Source organism: Mixophyes fleayi, chromosome 6 (assembly GCF_038048845.1).
Source record: "Mixophyes fleayi isolate aMixFle1 chromosome 6, aMixFle1.hap1, whole genome shotgun sequence".
NCBI lineage: Eukaryota > Metazoa > Chordata > Amphibia > Anura > Limnodynastidae > Mixophyes > Mixophyes fleayi.
Window position 1 is genome coordinate 197,615,853 of NC_134407.1, and position 25,250 is coordinate 197,641,102.

Here is a 25,250-nt window from a genome sequence, read left to right on the forward strand (position 1 = left end):
TTCTTATATTAATATTTTACTTAAAAATGCCCAAATTTCTGCATGGTATAGGGCTTCACAAATAGGCCCTTTGCTTTATCTTCTAAAGCAGCAGAATGCCATGTATCACAACTGCATATAGGGTTAACTTTGATATCTACACAAATCGTACATTGAAACCCACAATCCAAATAATCTGTATTATACTATGATCAATGCTGTGTTATATTCTCGCTCAAGTTTCCTCCAACAGAACATTTGCAAACGTACAGGAAGGATGTCAATAACCACAATGTGGGGGCAGCTTAGTTACTGACTGTCTGACGTCTACAAACCTATGATAACCTGACATCCTTCTATCAACCTATGCACGGATAGCAAGCAATGCTTATGTCTGCAATATAGTGACTTTATACTTATTATTTAAAGCCTTATAGCTGCTGGTTGTCATTGACTGGAATACTGCAATATGCTAATCTATTGCTTGTGTACCTGCCTGCTGTGTTATTAATAAGCAGGGTCTGTATTGCACACTAGCACCTACTTGCACTTGGATTATACTATAATTGGATTTGGGTGCTTAGTTCAGCTGTTCCATTGTTACTCCTCCCCCCCATCTACCTTGTGCACAGGTACTGCGAGGGTTAAGGCTATGGATCAGAGCTGAGTGTGACATTGACTGGGTGTGACAGCCTTACACTTCCCCCTCAGGGTGACGTGTACACCCACCCTCCGCCCACTCACTGTGTTCAGACTTGCAGGCAGCTGTCATTATAGAAAGTCTTAGTTTAGGCTGCACTTTGTTCTGGTGCTGAGACACCATCAGGGATCCACAGTCCCCCCGGACATCCAACCAGCAGGATGGTTCTGATCACAGATGGTAAGTTTTTAGACTACTTTGTTTATCCCCCTTTATAGATAAATTAAGTTAATTAAACCATATCCTTTATACACCACTTGGTTTGTAGTAGATACCAGCATATGATTTTGTATTGTAAGATCTCAACAGGGAGTGGGGTTGGATATAATAACTTGTCATTTTACAATAGACTCTTCATCTTTAGGGGCTTTTATAGGACTTTTATTTATAATTCTGGTCTTTTAGCAGCAATGAATTGTAATATCCAATTGTAAAGCGCTACGGAATATGTTGGCGCTATATAAATAAATGATGATGATGATGATATATATATATAATGAAAATGCTGTGTGGGTCTTAAAAATCTGAAGTCCTTTGGTGCCTTACTGTACCCAGGTGGCAGTTTTGTTACAGTGAACACTTGCCCAGCAAAGGGTGGTTCAGTTGTCTGGCAAAACCGGTTTCTGGGGGCATGCCCGTTACACCCCGGATTTCGTGGCTCATCAAGTAGTTGGAGTAAACAGAGTTGAATGTAATTAGCAGAAATGCTGCTGTCTGTGCATGAAGGCAATCTGCCCAAATAAGTGTGTGAATCAGTGATATCATTATTAATAGAATTATTAGTTATGTTGTGCTATCTCTTTAGTGATGTAATATTGTAGTACACGGTAAAGTCTAGATTATATGGATGGTTTTTTTTTGTTTATGCAAATAATTCTCATGAGGTTAATTACTTAGAAAACACTGGACTACTTTAATCGCCTCAAATTAATCTCTCTGAAACCTTAGTACGCAGTTCAAAGTACTATTTCCTACCTTAAATCGCCTAATAAATTATCACCCACAATGGGATTATAACCCTCAGTGGAAGCGATTAATCGCTTGACGTAATTTAACTGTGACATGGTGTGATCACTGAAAATCGCACTTCTGCAAATAATCCCTAGGAATTACCAGGAGCGTTGACATCCGCTAGTGAAACAAGGGAACGTGTAACAAAGTATTTAATGCATTTTTGCCCACTCTCCCTGAACATCCGGGTGACTCCTGAATTTCGGGGGGTTCTCCTGGACACCCGAGAGAGCGTGCCACCCTCCTGAATCCTGCCTCTCCATCTTGTAAAGAGGGCGGGACCTTGATGACAAATTGCACACCCTACACTTGCCTTTTGGACCCTGAGGGGTAGTCCACAAAGTGGGTCAGTATGGCCTAATACTGTACCCCCGGCAGTTAGCCGTAGTACTGCACAGGGGTAAAGCATGGTTTATGTTCAGATTTAAGATTTGGACTACCATCAAGGCACTGTAAGCCTAGAAAGTCTACGGTAGACTCTTGTCCTGGTGATCTTTTGGCCCCTTTATGACTCGGCCCTGTAACACTACATTGTACATCTAAAAAAGTGTTTGATTGTAAGCTTGCAAGCAGGGTCCTCTTACCTCTCTGTCTGTATGTATTACCCAGTATTGTCTTATTAATGTTTGTTCCCAATTATAAAGCGCTACGGAATTTGCTGGCGCTATATAAATAAATGTTGATGATGATGATGTGTTTGTATAGTTGTTAGCAGTGACAATTCAACTCCTCGACGCTTGTCCTGTTGGGTTTAGTGTGAATCCTCCTATCGCCCCTATAGAACACTGATGGGCATCCTGAAACACTTCAGGGGCCACATGGTAGGGCCCTCTAACCTTCAATAGGGCCACACATCACCCTTGGGGCTAGATTTACTAAGCTGCGGGTTTGAAAAAGTGGAGATGTTGCCTATAGCAACCAATCAGATTCTAGCTGTCATTTTGTAGAAAGTACTAATTAAATGAAAGCTAGAATCTGATTGGTTGCTATAGGCAACATCCCCACTTTTTCAAACCCGCAGCTTAGTAAATCTAGCCCTTAATCTCAGTAATATGCTAAAACAATACATTTAATCAAAGAAAGAGACGCCTCTCTGTAATAACATATCAGCAGACATTTTAAACAAGTGTTACAAGCTATAACAGACACATGCGGCAATAAAGCAGGAAGGAGCTAGGGGCCACAGGTGAAGGCTCGGGGGTCCGCCTGTTTCCCACCACCGCTGTAGAGATACTATAGCACAAAGCTGCACTGCCATCTTTTTTTGTCTTCAACAATCAATACTGAAATACACTATTATGGTGGACAACACATTAAAATGTCATTGAAATAACTTGCTTATGTCTTAAACAAATAGAAAGATGAGGTTATTATTTTCAACGTTGTTACATTTTAAAGTGATGTTTATTGTTACATGCAAACTTGTATTTCAGTTAATTTTAGCAGTAGATTTCCACATGTGTCGGTATTCTAACTCTTCCAGTTCCCCACGATCCAATGGGCTCGGTGGTTTTGATTCTGCAGCATTATCACAAGACAAACAAAAACATCTATCTGTGCTTTTTCTCTGAAAAAAGTTATTAAAGAACATATTGCATTATGAAAACGCGGTAGTTTTAGTAAAACTGTCGTTTTAAATGTTTTTACAAGTATCTCTCGCTATTTATTTTTGCACCTGATTCGTTTCTCACACCAACTTTACATACTTGTTTTTATACATGATCATTTAAATGTCCGAAACACTTAAAGGACACGATTTGTTCACCTTGAGATTGTCAATTCTATTGCCTTTTAGCATGAGAGTGTGATGACTAAACCATTGTTGCCAAGAGGGTAAAATGTTTCCTGCACAACATTATGTATAACATTTTGGACTGAAAAATGTGGGTTTCAAAGGGTTTGTCTTACATTAGCCATATAAATAATGCTGAGCCACGCCAACTGATCACATCATAGAAAGGAACAGATTTTACAAAGACTAAAAACGCGTTGGGCCCAGTACTCTGTATATATGTCCCTTTCATGGTTGTTTCGTTAATGTTCTAAAAGGCCAATGTGCCTATAATGACAATATATAACTGTCAATCACAACATCGTTCACATAATTGTTAGTGAGTACCGTGCGGTCTGATATGTACCATTGATAACTTTTAACTGCTCCAATGTTCTCACGTCATGTGAGTATCATGCCACAGGAGTGATGATCTCTAGCTGTCATTTTCATGTTTTCATACAAGATTAATATGTCCATCTACACCCTGCCTATCGCTAGAGTTCATTTTCACTTTATTGTTTTAAAATATTTATTGTAACATAGGTTTAAACAATTCTGCACATCAGGCTTGTTTATTTTCATATTTGGTGTATATTGGCTATACTAAAGTAAAATGAAATACCATATAAGAATTACAAAGGAAGAATGCTTACGTTTACCAAACGGTTATTTTCACATTTCTGCACTTTTGCATTAATACACATAGAACGTTTACACTTGAATTATGGTGGAACTAAACTGAACAGAAAAGCATTCAGAAGTTGCTCACTTCACACTGCCATATATCTGTATCAGTCCATTCTGCACCCCAAGTCATTGATATGAATAATAAATAATTAATCCATCAAATATGTTTTATGTCACAACCCCACTCGTTACAGAAAAACATATTCGTATTACTAGATTTTTACCCATGCTCACCTATTCCCTTAATGCGACATTGACGTGATGTCACTAGCAGTGAAGGATATGGGAGTCCTGACTCTTGGTTGCTTTAATTGGATCTGTCACCTACAGACAATGGAGACATGTCATTTCTGGCCCAACTCCTACAAAATTGATGCCATTACAGTGTGTAGGTGACAGGTCCACTTTTACTTTAAGATATGTCTAAGCGGTTAGCACTTCTGCCTTACAGCACTGGGGTCATGAGTTCAATTCCCGACCATGGCCTTATCTGTGTGGAGTTTGTATGTTCTCCCAGTATTTGCGTGGGTTTCCTCCGGGTGCTCCGGTTTCCTGCCACACTCCAAAAACATACTAGTAGGTTAATTGGCTGCTATCAAAATTGACTCTAGTCTCTGTGTGTGTGTGTGTGTGTGTGTGTGTTAGGGAATTTAGACTGCAAGCTCCAATGGGGCAGGGACTGATGTGAGTGAGTTCTCTGTACAGCGCTGCGTAATCAGTGGCGCTATATAAATAAATGAGGATGAAAATATGCTACTTTTTTGTCTATACTCTGCCTTTGTGTCATTGGCCAATTACACACACTGTTGTACAATGTGGGTGTGCGTGACCCTATCCATTCTATTTTGTCACTCGCATGGGCAACAAAAGTGGCCAACAGATTTGGTCATTTAGCGCTCCATGCAAGTGAAAAAATCGGACTGTCTATGGACAACTTTGACTATGAAAGGTCACCAATGTTTAGTTAGTAACAGAAAAACAAAATGCACTTCTTTTTGTAATCATTAAGAGGAAACAAACTGTACTTATATTTTGTATCATGCACACGTAGAGCACATACAATTAGGGTGTAAATAAATAAATTACTTGTTACATATGCAAACATGCCAGCTCTTTGTAGTTTATTTAGCAAGAGAATTTACATACAAAATAAAATGTTCCAGGTTGAACTGCATGCTTTGAATGCCCCAGTACACTACTGTGCTATTAGCAAATCGCTTGGAACTTTCAGCAGTAAAATAACTTGCTGAAAACCAGTACTATAAATTGGTCTTATCTGTCAAAAACATTCTACCTGAAATTGCTTCTTTTTTTATCAGTCCTAAGCATTCTACAGAGCCCGTCTAGATAAATACTAAATACTTTTAAAATACACAGAAAGCTATGTTATTGCAGTGCAGAAACCCTTAACTAGTTCCTCTTTGCAGATTAGTGTGTTCTAATATCAGTAATTATATTATTATTTTCAGTAAAGCACAAACACATCTAATTCTGCATAGAGATCCTTCTATATTTGCATATACACATACATGCTTACTTTCGGCAAGTTCTATCCAGGAGAGGGGCGTTAACTGGGGAGGGGCGCGGCCAAACATGTCATTTTGGCACCGCAACAGAAATGCTGTGTGGGGACGGGGCCAAAATGCAGCGATTCACCGCGAATCGCGTCATTTCGGGAAGGTAGATGCGGGAGACTTGCCTGCTCTCCCGGGATTCCGTGAGACCGACCCGAATTTCGGGAGTCTCCCAGACGTTGCGGGAGAGTTGGCAAGTATGCATTTACATGATCCAGAGTTTTCATCTTGCTTACTTGGCTGAGCTAAAATCCAGTGTTAACAATATCCCCCATTTAAATTATCGAGGAAATGCTACTTGCTTGACTTTAAGAAGCAATTACTTGAATACTGTAATTGTGAGATTGTTATTCAGCAAAAAAACCTCATATAATTCTTACAAACATGCAGTTTGTAAAATCAGTATTGTTAAGTTTGTCCTGTACTTTGCAACATAGGAGTAGACTTTGAGCCACATGTGGAGTAATGCATACATCATATAGAAAGTACACATTTACTCTCTTTAGGTTTGTCATGGTTATATCCTAATCAGAATCATAAGGACAATAATGTAATAATGTGGCTTACAACAACTCAATATGTTCAAGTAAATAAGGGGTTATTGTATTAATGATTATTTACTGAGACATGCCCCGTTATCACAGAATAGCAATCCTCCCTTTTTTATTGGCCAGCAAAGAGTCCCAAGGACCATAAACCTTGGCTGAAATTTATTTGGCTAGGAAGGACCATATTGGGGTCACTCCAAGTTCAGTGTATATTCATTACGGGAAACATAATGGATTAATAATTTCCAAGCTTCCAGTATTTATATACTTATTTATTTAGATAGTACCTATCAAGTTACACAGAGCTATAGAGCGAATATCTAATCTTTTAAATCAGTCTCTGCCCCATTGGAGCTTACATTCTAAATTCCCTACCACACGTACACACTCTAGGGGCTAATTTCTCAGAGGCCAATTAACCTAACAGTGTGTTTTGGACTGTAGGACTAAGCCAGAATACCCAGAGGAAACCCGCGAAAACGCAGGCATGATCTTTAATGTTTGAGAAGATCTCTGTATAAATTTGTAATTACTTTAATTAGCCAGATGTGTTAGTGACATATACAGTCTCCTAAGGACCCTATAGATAATTTATCGTCCAAGGAATCAATATAACATAATCATGTTTCTAGTGTATATGTGTAAGAAATCATACCACATTTAGTGGAATTAATGCCATACCTTTGCTATGTTCCAGCAGGTAGTTATAATATATTGGTATGAACCCATCTCTAGAACTGTTCTTGGACAAAAGGAAAATAAATCGGTTGTAAAAGTTGTTATCTTTAAAATATAGTGTGCTCCATTTCCCAATGTAAATGCATATAGGGCCAAAAAGTGAAAAGTCTCTCTCAGATGTGTCATTATATAACACTTCAATGTTCTGCTGCTAGAAGTTTTTCTCAGCACCGGGAATCCTCCAAATGACTTCTTGCACTAAGATTTTCCAATGATCCGCAGCTTTCCTTTTATTTAGAATCCTCCACGGGCTCAATTAAAACAACATTAAAAAAGGGAGCGCTCCATAGTGCATTAAAAATTATAGTTTATTAAGCAGCAGGAAACAACATACTAAATGTGTGCCAATAAGTTCATTAATTAACGTTTATATACAACAATCAGCTCCTGCAGGGTCATACCAAACTTTTCAGCTGGATGCAGTATGTGATGGCACAATGTTTCTTTCATGTCAAGCCACAACCCTACGCGTTTCGTCATCGGGACTTCATCAGAGGTCTCGTGTTATAAATTTGTAACATTACAGGAACGTTTTTGCTCCTAGTTACATGTTTTGTATATACTGGTTTGGGGAAGTTATATATTATTTTCGTGTCATATGATAAATAAATAAAAAGTCAGCATTTCTTATAGGTTTTGTATGCAAAACTGCACAGTTAATGTGATATGGAAAGATCTTTTTATAGCTATACTTGCGGTGTAAATTCCACTTATGATTCGTAAGAACTTGGCTGCTGAGGACTCTAAGTTGATATTTTTGTTTTAGTTCAGCAAAATTTATGTTCTACAGACACGTGCAGAAAACTATCATTCTATAAGCAGAATAATTGGTGCATAGAAGTTTTATTGAAGCTTAGTAATTTTGTTACTCATCTTTCTAATTTTTGTGGGCTTTAAAAGAGCCAGTTCCTCTTCAATGTCAGTGATGGTACCTCAGGTTATAGAAATACTTGCCCCATTTCTAAAGGGGTGAAATCTAACTGGTCTCTCTTCATTCTGCTCCTTGTTTGTCGTTTTCTCTGCACTTCAGATACTACATATCCCATATAATGACTTTAACAATATATGTAGGAGCAGAAATTTCTATGCATATAAAAAAAAATCCTAAAACCCTATTGGCTTAGTCCCTCCACAATAACATTTGGTTCTAGTATATTGTCTGACATCAATTGTGACTCAACTGTTCTTCTACATGGCTGATTTACCCATCATAAAATAAACACATTCCATTGTTTATCTTGCACCCATAAATTGGTTTATAATCTGTGTTGATGCGTTAATAATTGTTCTCCTTGCATACTGCCATTCTCCCTGCACTGTTCATGATTTTGACAGTTAAACCAACAATCCGACATAGATGTTTTTCTTTAAACAACAAGTTAAGCAAGCATCTGAAATCATTGTCTCCTTTTCATAAGCTCACATTGGAAAACAAATGTGGCTGCCAGACACAGTCAGTCTGCTAGACAGGCTCACAGCTCTCAGCATGTAATTTATTATTATTATTATTATTATTATTATTATTATTACTACCATTTATATAGCGCCACTAATTCCACAACGCTGTACAGAGAACTCACTCACATCAGTCCCTTCCTCATTGGTGCTTACAGTCTAAACTCATAACATACCACACACACACACACAGACTAGGGTAGATTTAATAGCAGCCAATTAACCTACTAGTATGTTTTTGGAGTGTGGGAGGAAACCGGAGCACCCGGAGGAAACCCACGCAAACACAGGGAGAACATATAAACTCCACACAGATAAGGACATGGTCGGGAATTGAACTTATGACCCCAGTGATGTGAGACAGAAGTGCTAACCACTTGCCCACCGGGCTGCCGCAGCATGTCATGTGATCAGGTGCTGGCAGAGAGGGGAGAAGGAGACAGACAGAGCTCAGAGGGGCATCCCAGATCTTCTGTGCTGACTACATCATCTCATACTTGCCAACCTTACGTTGGCCGGGTCTGGGAGATCCTGGAGGGCACGAGGGGTGTATGGGTGGAGGGGGCGGGGCTTCATGATTTGCGGCATTTTGGCCCCGCCCCCGGTGACGTAATGCCTGTTTTGGGTATTTTTACAGTGGTAAAAAGACCCCAAACAAGCATTACATCGCTGGGGGCGGGGCCAAAATGACACGAATCATGAAGCCCCGCCTCTCCACCCGTACATGCCGGCTATACTTTAGTGAAGTGGGCAGATGCAGGAGAATCGCCAGCTCTCCCGGGATTCCGGGAGACCTACCCGACATTCCGGGAGAGTTGGCATGTATGCATCATCTGCCGGTGTCAACAATCATAAATCATTAATTGCAGCCTGAAGAAAAATAAAAACAAGGAGAATTGTAAATACCAACATTCTTCTTGTAGCCGCCACAGTGATTTCTGTTTGATAGACAACCTCACATTAGGGATTGCTGCTTTCATTTCCCATTGCACTGACCTATTGGTAAACAAGTTGCTTGTGTGAGGTCCTCTTCATATCTGGCTCTGCATTACCGTGACAAACGTTTATGTATTCGTGGATGGAACACATTGAAATCAAGTCAGGTGACAGAAGCAAAGATTTCTATTGACTCCAAATAAACAGAATTGGACAAGCATGAAAGCTGCTTGATACTTTTAGCAAAACATTAAAAAAAGAAAGACCACATACTTCCGAAAGTGAAAAAAAACTAAAATGAAAGTGGTAGATTAAAATATTTTTTTGTTCTTTTAATGTTTTAAACAACACGGTTGAAAATTGCTTTCAGCTTGCTTTTTTCAATGTCGTCTTGTAGGTAGAAAAAATGTATAATAATATAAAAATCAACTTTTTTTTTTTTTTATCAATTGCCCATTTTACCTTTTATAACACGCATTTATAGAGACTTGGGTCCTGTTTTTCAAGTGTCAAACCATGCGGAAACTGCATTTTAAGCATGGTTTCAGCATCTTTAAACATAGTGACCGTTTAACAAAAGCGTAACGCAGGAGGTATCTCCATAATACTAAATGGGGACTGCTATGTGGGCAGATTTATCAAACTCTGGCCTTGACCCCAATGGCTAATGCCATATGAAGATCCTATGGGGAGAGCAACGCAGGAGAGGGATCTTCATTCTTCCTGTTCTTCCCTGCATTAATTAATTGAAATGACCTTTGTGCATGTGTGACCCTAGATTTCATTATTATAGATTCATCACCAGGACAGTCTTCTATCGGATGCGATTTCCCGGCATGACTAATAGTAAATTGCTCCGTTAAGTCATCAGTCTGCGATGACAAGTGATACTTAACGGGGCAAAGTTTTGAATCATGGTAAACAGAACAGTTAACGTGCTCTAGAATTAATGTGTTTCAGATGTTGATAGACATTGAAAATGACTGTTTTATTGTCTTTATAAGACACCAAGTTAGACAAGTGTGCAACAGTAATCAAAATGCCCATAACATATCCAGATCTAGTCATTTGGTCCAATCTCTAAACTTTTAGATATGTTGCAGATTTGGACACACACATTATGGCAAAATCGCCAACATAGGAACAAGGGACATTGCTTTGCCCAATGAGTGAACCACTGTCAGCCAATGACACCAAAGATATGTCTATATGCGTCATCGGCTCATCCATCGTGTCCATGCGATTCCATTCATTTGGATATAGGTTAAGATGGTTTCTCATCTGGCTATAAATGCAACAGTGACTCCCCGCTTTGGACTCTACGTGTATGCTTATTAGGGAATGCATATGGCAGATATATGGAGGGGTGGTTAATGTTATAGTGATGTGGTCACATGACTGGACCGATGACATAGTGATCCATAATAGTATGGCTGTAAAGTATCCAGCTATATCTGGGGACTTCAAATTTTAAGTTCTCTATAGGGGAGGGCGGGGTCCTGAGAATTGTCCCAGGGGTGGAAGCATTTCATTCCGTTACCTGGGAAGGAGGGGGATACCGAATTTAAAAAATAAATAAAAAATAGGATGTGTGTATAAATTTGGGTGGGTACACGTTTCTACTGACTAATATGTTCTATGGCCTGAATACATGGCTAGATACCTGTATTATCATTTTTGGTTATGATGTGACCACCTAAGTCATTGTGTCCTTGATGTTAAACCACATGTACCATAGGAGCGGCTTTTGTGTGCAGAAAATACCACTGACCTGACGGAGTGTTTGTACTAGCATCTAATAGATTATATGTTTCTCCGTATTCCAAATCATTGTAAACTTATAACATATACAGTACCTACAATTAATAACATTTTGTAATATATCTTACTAAATGGTCCATCCACAAAACCTTCGCTTTATCATTAAATTTTTCCTGAACATAACAGAAATCTGCTCATTCCTTACATCAGTTTCCTTTGGCTTATTTCTCAATTACAGTGCGTCATCACAAGAGCTTTCCATAACCGTTGTTATCGCCCGTGTTTCAGTAAATGCTTCTAGCTCTGAACTTCCCCATTTTGCTTTCATTTCCGCACAAACACTTATTGTTACTGCAACTCCTGTATTCATAACGTGAATGTTGTGTATAATGCATGGATTTAATTACTCTGGTAATTAATTCACAGTATAAAATTTCCCATATTCACTTCATGATTGACTATAGGAGAGAGAGAGAGAGAGATGTGTGTGATGGCACAATGTTTCTTTATGCCATCACAAAGAAACATTGGTGCGGACGGTGCCTTCGCCCAGGGCGCAAAGCTTAAGGGCTGAAGAGAGAGAGAGATTTTAACTTACCAGAGTTTAATGCTTCAGCCGTTAAGTTCCGCCGTGGAACGCATGTGCGTTCCACTGACAGGAAGTTTGGAATTTGTGTTCCAATCACCGAACTTCCTGTCAGTGGAACGCATATGCGTTCCACGGCGGAACTTAACGGCTGAAGCATCAAACTCTGGTAAGTTACAATCTCTCTCTCTCTTTCTGTCCTCCAAAATACTAACTATTGTATGGCAAAGAAACTGTTATCAATATCCCTAATAAAGTCGTCTCTGGTTGTATGAGGTCATCTCTTCTTTTTGTGAGGAGGTAACAGACTGTTTACAGACAAGATCACTAAGTGGATTGGATGTCACAACATGTCTGACGAGAGTTGAGGTTCTGCATATCAGCAGGAGTGTGTGAGTCAGGCAATAGTCATAGATAAATCGGGATGTATTCTGCATTTATAATTGGGGCAAAGCGGTTTCTTAACATACATAACTGCAACAAAGCTGTATATTATTGGAGGATTGTGTGTGTGTGTATGTATTAACTCATCGCTTTCCCTTAGTTCCCAGCGACCTGACGCTGCAGGAGCGAGAGGAATTGGAGAACATTCAGCGTCGGAAGCAGAAACTGCTGGAAGATATACAGGTGAATGTCCTCTGTGTTATTACCCAGGGAACATAGTTCAATTACCGCTGTCTAATAAATGTGGTGTCAGTCAAAGGACACTGTACCCGCCACTTCTTACATAGTTACAGGAGAGAGCCAGAAACGGACAGGCAAGGTTTAAATAGCCAAGTACAAAATTGGGTATTGGATATTAATTCACTACTGCTACAGATAACACAGATTTCATCCTCTGTCTTTAGTGCAAAACCGACATGAAGAAGGGTAGACATTCTATTATGCAAATAGGAGATTACCAACGGCTCGCTAGGGAAAGAACTGAAACACTAAAGCATGACCAACCTGCCGGTGAATCTTAATGGGCAGCAGAAGGGCCTGTATGGTGGCTTATTACAGCTGCGCTATACTTTAATCCCCTTTCTATGAAGCTCAGGGGCAAACACAGGATTTGTAGAGGGGTTTTACACACCACGCCGCCAGTGGGCGTGACAAGCATGCATGGGGGCGTGGCTATAATTTTAGACAGTGTTTGGCTGCTCTCCAACTCTTCCTATCCCCATAATATACATGGGCAATGCTGCGTTCCCTACTGTTAGGTGCACGCAGCTCTCTCTTTTCAAGCAGAGCCGTGTGAAGCAGGGGCAGGGTCCAGTCACCTCAATTATAAGTGCCCCAGGCTTGGAGGGGGGTTTACAGGCACTAGGAAATCCCCCCTCGGTTTGCTTATGAAGCTTACTTCTTATCAGGATTTCCCAGTCTAAAATCATGGCGGTTTTATTGGTTAAAAGTCTACAATTTCCCTTGATTTATTTGAATTGTCACGAGCGTATGTGGTGCAGAGTAGATTACAAAAGATCAGGGCAAAAATTAAACAGATTTAAAAATGAAATAAAAGGGAATCAAATGAATTAGTATTTCATTGGAACTTGGCATGGTTATGAGGGGAAATGGGAAATCCAGAATATCAATGGAATTCACTTAAACTGTAAATGTTTTAAAATAAGGCAAATTAATTATGTGAAAATGATGCTGTGTGTGTTTGTGTGCTACGAATAGTCATTGTACTGTGTGGATGTGTCTCAAAGGCCTCTCTAATATAATGCTGAGAAACCGTAGAGGTATGATAGAGATAAATTAACTTCAATAGCAAAGTGATGAGCATTTCCGTTCAGTATAGAGAGCTAGTATGCGTCCTGTAATGTCATCCATACCATCATTTCCTTTTTTTATGATCCTTATGTAATTATGTTTTGTTTTATTTTCAGCGACTTAAGGAAGAGATCGCAGATGTTACAAATGAGATTGAAAATTTGGGATCCTTGGAGGAGAGGTGAGAGGCGTACGATTGTTTCTTTCTGCTCGCACAGTGTAATTGTCTTGAGATTCCGGTTATACAGGCACCTGCATATCATTGAGTCATGGGCAAGTCTCGGATCTTCTGTTAGACGTGTGTTTCTGGTCATGATGTAGTTAAAAATATCTGCTGCTATTTCCATTCCACTTCTCAACTGCTGTTCAGCGGAGATAACCTCACTCACGAACTGACCTAATAGACTGCATGTACATAAAAGTATACACATATTGAACTGTTGGGAAACTGTATGAAATAGAGCGTGGAAGAACAGCATGAACTACTGGGGGAGTGAGACAATAGAACAGTGGCACACGAGATCATATTAATGATTAGCGGAATGAGTCATTCATACTTCTGCTGCTCCCTTCTATTCCGGTGCTCTTGTATTAAGACATGAACACCCGTCATTAAGTCTTGGTACATTGAGCAGTATTCTCTTTATTCCTCTGCAAACAAAGGGCTACTTTATATTATATATGTGTGAGACCTAGAAGCAAACAAGCAGGATGCAAATTATCATTAAAATATTAAACTCCCTTTAGATTACTCCTCAATTCCCCGTGCTCTACTTAAAGTACAAAGACATACAGGACAGTGACTCACAGCAATGCGGTTCCAGACTGCCGGGAGCACTTGTATTTGGGTTCCTTGATTCTAGATTAGTTTTTCGATAGCTTGTAATACCTATTTATCTTCCAATATACTGCTTGCTGATATGTTATTACATATAGGTGTCTTTCTTTGATTAAATGTATTGTTTTAACTTATTAAGGTGAATGTACGTCACTTTTGTTGGTTAGAGGGTCGCCCCATACGACTGCTGAAGTGTATCGGGTTGCCTATCACTGGTGTAGAGGATCACAGGGAATGTAGCCTTCATCTTTTCCATTCTTCTATAACCATTAGTAATCACTAGAGCCAAAATGGTAATGGTTGTATTATTTGCCTAAGAACCATAATTGAGGCCATTTTATTGAAGCCAATACAAATCAAACCATATGACCTTTCTTTAAAAAAATGGCTCCTAGTCTGCAGACAAAGTGCCACATACCATCTGCAGCCCAGTACTAAGTATGAGGAGCTAGAAGGGTTCCTCCTCCTCCATTATGTTCTAGTTCTCTGCTCACTAGACATTCCGGAATGCGAGTGCATAACAGTGCGTTGAAAAGGGGCTCCGGGAAATTGTCCTCTTTGTCCTGCCCAAATGCGGGCCCTGTGTCCAGTGAGCAGGTATGCTCAACAGTGCCAGCAGCGTTTGTACAGGCCTTGTAAACAGGTGTGTCAGAATAAATAGATTTAGGGGTATATTTACTAAACTGCGGATAAAGTGGAGATGTTGCCTATAGCAACCAATCAGATTCTAGCTGTCATTTATTTAGTGCACTCTACAAAATGAGAGCTAGAATCTGATTGGTTGCTATAGGCAACATCTCCACTTTATTAAATCCGCAGTTTAGTAAATATACCCCTTAGTGTAGACAGCCATGCAGTACTAAAACTTAAATGATTGAAGATCCAGTGCAGACACATTTTGTTACTGATGCCCAGCTATGTAATTTTCCCTATTTTTTGCCTGCTTGGCTATTATTATCAGGCTTTTGAATTATCTGGAAATTATACATTCATAGCAAAATATTACTAGTAATTGGTAAACTGTGATTTGATTATTAGGACAACCCCTGAGTGACAAGCAGGCTAGGTCAGGGTAGCCTGAATTGGGCTTCCCCTACACCCATCGATGCAGGCAAATGCTCTTCTCTGGCTTTCTGTGCCAACTTTTGCGCATATGTATCTGTTTTTACAGGAAAGTGCATAGATTTTTTTGGTCAAGTGTTTTAACATCTAATGGGATGAATTGGGTACGTTGGGGGCATTCCTTTTTAAGTGGGAGTTATGCACACACCGTAAGTGATGAACCTATTTTGGTACTTAAATGGATAAATTGAATTTTATTTTGCAGGCTGGGATAATTTAAAAGAGTTGTCGGAAAGTAGATGTAGGAAGCCATCCCCATTTAATGGGTAGACGGCCTGTTCCTCCCCAAGCATAAAGTAGCTTAAATTCTCTGGCTGTTCAAAGGTACCAGAAACCCAGCGCTGTCCCTGGATTCTCGATGTGACATATTTTGCACATTCTAGTTGCACTTTTGCGCCAAAGTGCGTTGCTAAACGTACTGCAAGGATTGTAATTGCCCCTCAAACACCCAAAAGTGTCATGTAATAAACTACAGTCCCAGTGTGTACTGACTTTTATGATTTAATTTAAGACTTAACTTTAGATAGGCAATGCAGTATCTTAGTGGTGTGGTCCTGTATGTAGGTTGGACCAGTGGTGGAAGTGGGGTGTATACAGTGGTACGCCACGCCGCCACATCTCCTACTAGCATCATTGTAAAACTATTAAATTCCATTCACTTGCATTCCCATAACCTTTTCCAAATCTTATGCAATGACAATCTAAGTGTCTACCTTTAGATTATAAGGGATAGGCTAGAAGATTTTTATGTATTTATTTTTTTAATACATTTTACTTAAAAGAGAAAATTCTCTTTGTTACAACGGGTCTCTTGTCTTCCCAAGGGGTTATTTACTAAACTGCGGGTATGAATAAGTGGAGATGTTGCCTATAGCAACCAGTCAGTTCCTAGCTGTCGTTTTAGTGCATTCTACTAAATGACAGCTAGAATCTGATTAGTTGCTAAAGACAACATCTCCACTTTTTCAAACCCGCAGTTTAGTATATATACCCCCAGGGAATGGAGACACAAGCTCTCCAATTGAGACTCTATTAGTAATAAGTGGTGGTCCGATTCCCTGTGAATTGCGACTTAACCATTCTTATATTGTATCATATTCTGCCAAGGCCTTGTCACCCTAATTGTACATTGACCCACAGGAAGAACCTGCAAAAGAATAAACAAGTTGCAATGGGAAGAAAGAAATTCAATATGGACCCCAAAAAGGTTTGTACTTTGTATAATTTCTTTGTCAACAACCTTCTGTGCATTATTCCCGTTATCCATGGAGTCAACTTTTTTTTTTTTTTTTTTTTTTTTTTTGTAGGGCATCCAGTTCCTGATCGCGAATGAGCTCTTGACAAATACCTGTGAGAGCATCGCTCAGTTCTTGTACAAAGGAGAAGGGCTGAACAAAACCGCTATTGGGGACTACTTGGGAGAACGGTAAGAGGAGGGTAGTTAGTCCTCCATGGGGTTCTGAGCTTAAGGGGAATGGCCACTTTAAATCCTATTCCTCACTTTATAATAAGTCTATCTGCAAACAAATGTATTCAACTTATTGCCGCCCTAGGGCTGGGATACACAGTCGTTGAAAAATGACGCCAGATAAAATCATCGACAAATCCTTGTACTTTGTCCTCACTTTGAACAGAGAGTTCTACGCGTGCCTGTACAGGTCCATCCGCTTATAATATTATTTGAATAATTTCATGAAAGTGCGTTTAGAGGCTTTAGAATGCTCTTTAAAATTAAATGCAAAAAATATCAACCGTGTCTGCTTGGCCTTATGGTTGAAAAATAACATTAAGCAAATAGAGACAGATTCAAGCAATTGTTTTGCGGGATGAGACTATTTAAATGAGATAAAGAGCCACAGACGGTCCATTTAGGGTGTAGTCCTCATGCTTTAGGACTTTATTGGTCCTCAGGAGGTCCTGGTAATCTGCTGTAATCGTATGTCTTCAATGGGACACTCGTTGCACCTTTACAGGATAATCCATTTCTTGGACAATTTTAACCATCGTAATAAAAACATTGCCAACATGTGACCTGCAATTAGGCTCAAAACTGAGTCCTTAAGGAGAGCAAAGCTAAAAGAAAAAAGGAGTAAATTTGCTCCTGGACAAACAATGTTACAATGCAAGGGGTGCAAATTAGTTTATTATTTTGCACATAAGATAAATATTGGCTTCTTTTTCATGCAGCTCACAAATATTTGATAGCTTTATTCTTGCACTGACATTTAAAGTAGATCTATGACATGCTCTATCCCAACTATAAATTTGTACCAGCATTTTAAATTTACCTCCCCCCTCCAATGCAACATGGTTTTGCCCAGGTACAAAGTTACTCCTGGGTTTTTGCTTTAATTTCCTTAATGAGTCTCTCACAGATGCACATTCACAGTTGGAGGCCCAAGTAGCCAATCCTAAGTAAATGTTTCATAATGTACATTTTTTTTTTACTGTTGACACGTGTATTTTCTGCAGTGATGACTTCAACATCCGTATCCTTCACGCGTTTGTGGAGCTTCATGAATTTATGGACCTTAACTTGGTGCAGGCACTTCGGTGAGTTGGGGGCATGATGCCTGTCATTTCTGTACATTGAGAGGGTGAATCCTTAGCTCTCTGGCCCTAGATTCATCCAACGTTGTATAGCCCTGAAGTGTCTTTCTCTTTCAGCCAGTTCTTGTGGAGTTTCCGCTTGCCCGGAGAGGCCCAGAAGATTGATCGCATGATGGAAGCATTTGCTCAACGCTACTGTCAGTGTAACCCTGGGGTTTTCCAGTCTACAGGTTTGTAGAATATTTATTTTCTTCTCTCCCAGCTAATTCTTCCTGCTGTCACTTTACTCTTGGCTGAGGTACATGTTAATGATTGGTGCTTATCCAATGGGGTATAACAGGTTTATTTGCATATTTGCTTTTCTTACATGTGTCTAAATTCTCTGCATTACCGGTCTTTGTCTTCACAATGTTCTAGTGTCTGTCTTCTATTTACTCATTCCCTCTACTAATGTCTGATCTCCTTTGCCCGCAGACACATGCTATGTATTGTCTTTTGCTATTATCATGCTGAACACAAGTCTGCACAATCCCAACGTCAAGGACAAACCAGGTTTAGATAGATTTATAGCCATGAACCGTGGCATCAACGATGGAGGTGACCTACCGGAGGATCTTCTGAGGGTAAGTGCTGGTGTGCGGTTTATATACCTTATATGTATGTGTGTATATATATATATATATATATATATATATATATGTGTGTATATAATATGTGTGTGTATATATATATATATATATGTGTGTAAATAATGCTACTTACTATATACTACATGCTATTTACTGTGGTTGCATATATTGGACCTGATTCATTAGGGCACCCATTCTAAATGTTACTCGCGTTCTGTATTCTATGCACATATTTAGGCTTTACGTACCCACAAATTCTACAAAGCACACATCTCAAGATACGTACGCTGTTGAATTCAGGTGTACAATTGCTGTCCTCTACTACACAAGACCCTGCAGGGTACGTCTAATACCTATGTGATATATAAATTTGCAAAAGAACGCACAGAAAAATAAAAAAATTGTGTAATTAAAGTCATATGGTAGTAATAAAGGCATTACTGATCAAACGATTAAAAAAAAAAAGTATCATAAAAAAAAAAAAAAAAATTCCCACCCAAAAAAAGAGAGAGAATCATTGATGCTGGACTTGTACAGCTATAGGGGGACTCGCCAAATTGTTTAGTAACAAGGAATTATCCTTTAATGATGCAGTATATGGAACATTAATTAGAAGCAAAATACATCTGTTTGGGCATCGCCTGATATAAGAACATGTTCCATTAATGACAGAGACTGAGGCGGTTTTGTTGGGTAGCAACAACTTTTTTCTGAAAAAGTATTTTTTCTTTTGGCAACCGATCTAACGTTTCATAAAGTCAAAATTGTTACGTCTACTATTACGTAAAACAGCTTTTGGATAGGTCAACAAGGCGCTGTTATGTATACAAAACAAAAAAGACAGTTGTCAGCGCTTATCCTTTTCACTGCATATCTGTGTGTATTTAGCAAAATGGAAACTTGAGGTATTAGTTCATATTTTGATCAAAAGACTTAAGCCTGCATCCCAGCTTCACGGTTACCTCATTATATGCAGGTCCTACACTGACCTATATGCTTTAAACACCATTAAAATGCAGTTAAAATCAGCTGCACTCACCTCCCAGGTATAGGGGTTTACATCTAGCAAGGGCTGGCTTGTGAGCCACACCCAAATGTGTCTTAAATAGGCTTGATGGACAGCTGCTATGACAATAAGGCAATATTTTGAAACAAAACCATAGATAAAAACACAACAAGGCGCTGGTATGGTCTGCTGAGTCCTGTATTTTCATCCACGATACTTCTTATTACTTTCTCTAGAATCTATACGACAGTATAAAGAATGAACCATTTAAAATTCCAGAGGATGATGGAAATGACCTAACTCACACCTTCTTCAACCCAGATCGTGAGGGCTGGCTATTGAAACAGGGTGAGTCGTTTTTGTTCTGGGTGAATGGAGTACCTACCATATGCCAAGCGATGTAAACATCTCATTGTTTTCTGCATTTACTAAACAAAATAGATATTTTTGATTGGTGGGTGACGGTGCTCTGTCTAGAACAGGCCTGTCCAACCTGCGGCCCTACAGGTGTTGTGAAACTACAAGTCCCAGCTATCAACTGGTTGTCTACCGGCAAAGCATGCTGGGGCTTGTAGTTTCACAACACCTGGAGGGCCGCAGGTTGGACAGGCCTGGTCTAGAACCTTCACTGTAAATGTATAGAACCTAACAAAATCGTAAAATGCTGTTTGCAAGATATTTCGAAAGACCTCAGTCAATTTGCCGGGAATTTGTGGTAATTGGGAAATTTCTGCTGTCTTGCTGCCACTCTGCAGGGGCAAACGCAGGATTTTTAAAGGGGCCCCCCACCCAAAAAATATATATAGAGCTGCTGCGCATGCAGCCACGCATGCGCGGCAGCTCCATTTCGGCGATGCTGAATTGTACAGCAGCCGCTGTGCTGTCAAAGAAGCGTCCGTGGCAGTGCTGTACAGTACAGTGCTGCTGTGTAGGGGCAATGTTTAGCGCCCGTTCGTTCGCGAAGGGGAGGGGTTACTGTAGTACCAGAACCCCCCCCCCCTCTGCGTGCGCCCCAGCTCTGGATACACACATTCCTAATGTCAAACTATCCCAGGCAATGTTCCTTCTGGAGTATATAGAATCCTTAGATGTTTTGGAACAAGGTAACTGCTCTGGCCTACCAGGTGTTAGTTATTTGCAATTTTTTGTCTATTTTCCTTTATTGAAAATACGAACCAACATTCAATGTATTCAATATAATTAATATTGTAATACGAGCCATAAGAAAAATGATGACGTTAAACAATATATTTAATCAAGTTGGAAGGGAGGAAAAAAAGAGAGGAGGAATGTGTCTAAGAGGAGAAGGTGTATGAGAGACAGGAGATGAGTAATGGGATAGTCCTTCTTTTAGACCTAGTCAAACTAGTGTTTGCTACAAGGACCTAAATAATCCTACTTTATTTCTTCTGATGTGAACCAGAAGTTGATTGTTTTTGCTGGAGCTTCAGAATCTAGAAGCTGTGCTTCCTCAACTGAGAACAATAACATGCTTAGATAGAAACGTGCCCTTCTACCGAGGTTCCACCAGCAATTTATGCTGATTAATATCACTGTTCTTTTTTTAACTTTCTTTGTTATGTTCCTTCCTCAAGTCTTGTCTTTAGGCTTTGATCCTGTACTTTGCTTCCTCATACATTTGTTGGGGTGGAACTAGTGTGTGTGGGGTGATTAGCATATTACTCCTTTTTTTTTTTTGTTTTGTTTAGTTTGTTTATTTTAATTTAGGATGCTTTATTTCATCCTCAAATAAACACATTAACCTATAAAGCTGTTGACACTGTAAAATAAATGTTGATTCCTTGCACTACCCCCTTTATTGTACCAGGTGCTATATTCACTGCCTTATGCCATACCGCTAGTTAAAGGTGCTTTGTAATAACATTGTCATACACTGGATGTTCTATGACTCAGGTGTTTATTGAACCATGTTTTATGACTTTTGAACATACAGATTTTAATTTCAAACTTCCTTTTTTTCTTGTATGTTTTCTACATTTGGGCTGCTCCCTTTTTGCCCCACCAGGAGGTATGTACATGGTCCTTTATTCATTATGTGCAGGTGCTGGCTGCAAAGCTATAACTGATCATTCTGTGCTGGACTCTTGCTGGGTGACATATATGCTGCTTCTACCCTTCTCAGACTTTCCTGTGCATCAGAAGACAGGCGCTCAATGTACATCCTACACAACACACACTTCAGCTTAGTAACACCAGAAAGAGCCAGAAAAAACTTTTGATACATCCCACTAAATATTTGTTGACGGACACGGTGATCAGTATCACAATATATTAAGTTTATGAAGTCTACAAAAATAAATAATTCTTATTTTTATGACTTGAGAAATTAAAATAATGATGTTGTGTATGGAAATGGGGCACCGTTGGCTATGATTTTAATCTACCTTACCATAAACATCCTAGGTCACCGTGTAGGTTGCTCATTTATTGTCAAAGGTCAATTCCAGCCAAAAACGAAAAATGGGTGGAATCCAAAATACTGTTTATCTGTACGTGGTGTGCCACCCTATATGTCGGTGTGCCACAGCCTAGTGACACTCCACTTCCTACCTCTGAGGCCGGGTTTTCCACGGATCTACAACTTGCTTCCAGAGGGAGCGAGTAGAACATTGCTGGAGCACAGCAGTCATAGTGGAACACTATATAGAATTCCAGGACCCAGATCAGTAATCTAATTTAATGTTAAATCATCACTGATATGTTTTGTAAACTGATATATGCATTTTTTTACACAATACATCTTGTCCCTATATCATCAAATGTAATATTATAATCTTAGCCTGTTATTTTTTTTTATCATTGAACTATGCAACGTATTAAAGTGCACAAGTTGCTAAATGTCACTCATCCCACTGACATTAGCATCACTTGCGTGCGTAGCGGAGATAGCTCAGCTAGTTCTTCACAGGAAGCACCTGGACCGTGTGAAAATAGTCTGGTGGTTTTTCTTTCTGAGTTCAGTTTCCGGATATAGATGGTGGCTGAAAAGTACATATATAACTTCACTGCTAGTCTAGCTGGAAAATTTACCCTATATTCATTGACACTATTTTTTTTTAATTTTTATTTTTCACGCTCCTTAACTTCAGTCTAGGTGTCCCTCTCCATGGACAGGTGCGCCAACAGCAACAACTGTTACCTTTTAACATTTTTTTTTTATATAAAATTAAGACGGATTAGTAGCATAACATACCAATCATCTATGTGCATATTTATCTAATATAATAAATGAAAATATGAATTGCTTACATTTGAAGTTCTATGTTTGCAATTTCTTTTTTTGGGAAAGATGTCCGTAAAATAATAACTTATATCCTTTGCTGAAAGACCTACACAAACCCCGTAGGCCTGGCCCCCAATGAGAATAAAATGCTAAGGGGTCGTTTTCAAATGTGTCAAAAATGTGGGTATATTTAAACGAAAATAGATATAGGACGTCACAAAACGGCAAATGCTCCGCGGGCGTATACTTACACGTTTGTATGTTATTCTTAGTGAGTGTAGGTGAGAATATGTATAAAGTTTAAACATGTCAGAAGATATATTTAGAGCAAAAACACTGGTAGTGCGTGGTAAGGATTCCACTTAACCGCAAGATCCAAACAGTATCCAATTTATAGGTGATTCCCTGACAAGTAGTTGTTGGGTATCATTGTCTCAGCAGGGAGTGCAGCTCAATTCCGCCACGTCCTGGAGATTCACAAGTATTATATTTTCTGTGGATAGTTCTTGGTTTCCTCAGACCACAAATACTCTCCTAGAGATTGACAATATGACTCGCTACCTTTCACTCTCCTCTTGTGCTGGGCTTCTGCTTTCTCTTTCCAACAATGATTGGTGATGGGAGATCCAAATCTGAATACCCTTTTTTTTTTTTTTTTTAAATCCATCTATCACTGGACATAATTCTTCTGGGATTGCCTGGTTTCTGCTGCTTTCTGTTTGTGTTGCTTCGTGGCTAATCGGGGGAGAAATCCTGCTGCTTATATCATCATGCTAAGCTGCTTTTAGTAAGTAAGCTTCCTGTGTGAACCCATTTTGTTCCCTAAAGTTGCCCATTTTACTCCTGTTTTCGCTTTTTAGGGGGTCGCGTTAAGACCTGGAAAAGACGTTGGTTCATTCTGACTGACAATTGTCTGTACTATTTTGAGTACACAACGGTGAGAGGAACTGTTTCAGACTCTGGATATATGTGTATCCTATTGTATATATGCCTATTAAACATCTGTTCCATTTATACAACAACTGCAGTCTCTCCTATAAAGTGATAATCCATTATATGCAATGCACTTATTTCCCTGACTGAATCAGAGAGCAATTAAGAAAATTTAAATTAAGCAACCTCATTGATTCCACAGTAAATTAGAACTCTATCTAAATGGTCGTACATTTCCCCTGGTGATTCAGAAAATAACTTCTTAGTGTATTTAGTATGCTGTAAATATTTCTCTATCACGCACCAAAATCCTGATTCTCTCAGCACATGCCCTGGAAAATACGCTGTAGGCAGCTATGTAAACTGACCAGCATTTGTACCCACACTGTAGATATATACTGTACAAGTCACAGCAAGATGATTCATAATTCCAGCATTCCAAGTGCGCTACAGAACACAGGCTAGGGGGCCACTAAACCAAAAATATCAATAAATAATACAAAGTACAGGAGAAAGGCCCCATGGACAAATTCTAACACTATGATTTAAATCAGGCCTGTCCAACCTGCGGCCCTCCAGGTGTTGTGAAACTACAAGCCCCAGCATGCTTTGCCAGTAGACAACCTGTTGATAGCTGGAAGGGCATGCTGGGACTTGTAGTTTCACAACATCTGGAGGGCCGCAGGTTGGACAGGCCTGATTTAAATTAAGATGGTTTTGCAACTTGTGTATATATACTTATTGTTTTCTGTTATTAACCATTTTAAAGGACATTCCCTATTTTAAAAACACCCTTTCTGTAAAAGTAGGGTTCTTCTCCTGACTCCTCCTCTTTCATCTGCAGCAGAGGAAGACATTAGGCCCCTGTGAAAGCAGCAGCATGCTTTTGGGTGCGATAGAATATTATTCCTTATTTAATCACTCACATCCGTCACTGTCCCCTTTTGAAGCTTACAGTCTAAATTCACTACCTCAAAAACGTGCGCACACATTAGGGCTCTGGTTGGAATCGAACCCGTGACCGCAGCACTGTGAGGAAGCAATGCCTATGTAATAGGACAACAAGCCGGGGTGGTTGGTCCAGAATGACCCGATCTGTCATTAATGGAGTCATGAATGTGTGCAGTGTACTGTGTCTAGCATAGCACTCCCTGACTGGACATTTCTGAAAATGCAGTTTTATATTCATGCAGGCTTTAGTGTGAATCAGACAGTAAACATCTGCGTCTACTGGAATGGGAAGGGAGTAAGTACAGACCAGGTGGCTCTTATTTGTGTACTAATCCCCGATCTTATAAATGTTTCCTGTACGATATATCTAATGAAGTAATAGCATACCTACCAACTCTCCCGGAATGGCCGGGAGACTTCCGAAATCCGGGTTGGTCTCCCAGGAGAGCAAGCAAGTCTCCTGCATCCCACAA

General features: G+C 39.5%; 1 protein-coding gene across 2 annotated transcripts in view; it reads left to right on the forward strand.

The window, feature by feature from the left end:
- Positions 1-413: 413 nt before the first annotated feature.
- The window catches only part of CYTH1 (cytohesin 1), a 35,013-nt gene continuing 10,176 nt past the window's right edge, over positions 414-25,250 (forward strand). Inside the window, exons 1-10 of one of the 2 annotated variants that reach the window (XM_075177922.1) lie at positions 414-859; positions 12,294-12,376; positions 13,621-13,685; positions 16,605-16,671; positions 16,772-16,890; positions 17,937-18,017; positions 18,132-18,244; positions 18,489-18,637; positions 19,886-19,997; positions 21,676-23,546. In XM_075177922.1, coding sequence (XP_075034023.1) covers positions 841-859; positions 12,294-12,376; positions 13,621-13,685; positions 16,605-16,671; positions 16,772-16,890; positions 17,937-18,017; positions 18,132-18,244; positions 18,489-18,637; positions 19,886-19,997; positions 21,676-21,857 — 990 coding nt within the window. In that variant the 5' untranslated portion in view covers positions 414-840 and the 3' untranslated portion in view covers positions 21,858-23,546. Of the gene's footprint in view, positions 860-12,293; positions 12,377-13,620; positions 13,686-16,604; positions 16,672-16,771; positions 16,891-17,936; positions 18,018-18,131; positions 18,245-18,488; positions 18,638-19,885; positions 19,999-21,675; positions 23,547-23,751; positions 23,831-25,250 lie in introns of those variants that run through there. The other variant, XM_075177921.1, reaches the window with a different exon arrangement.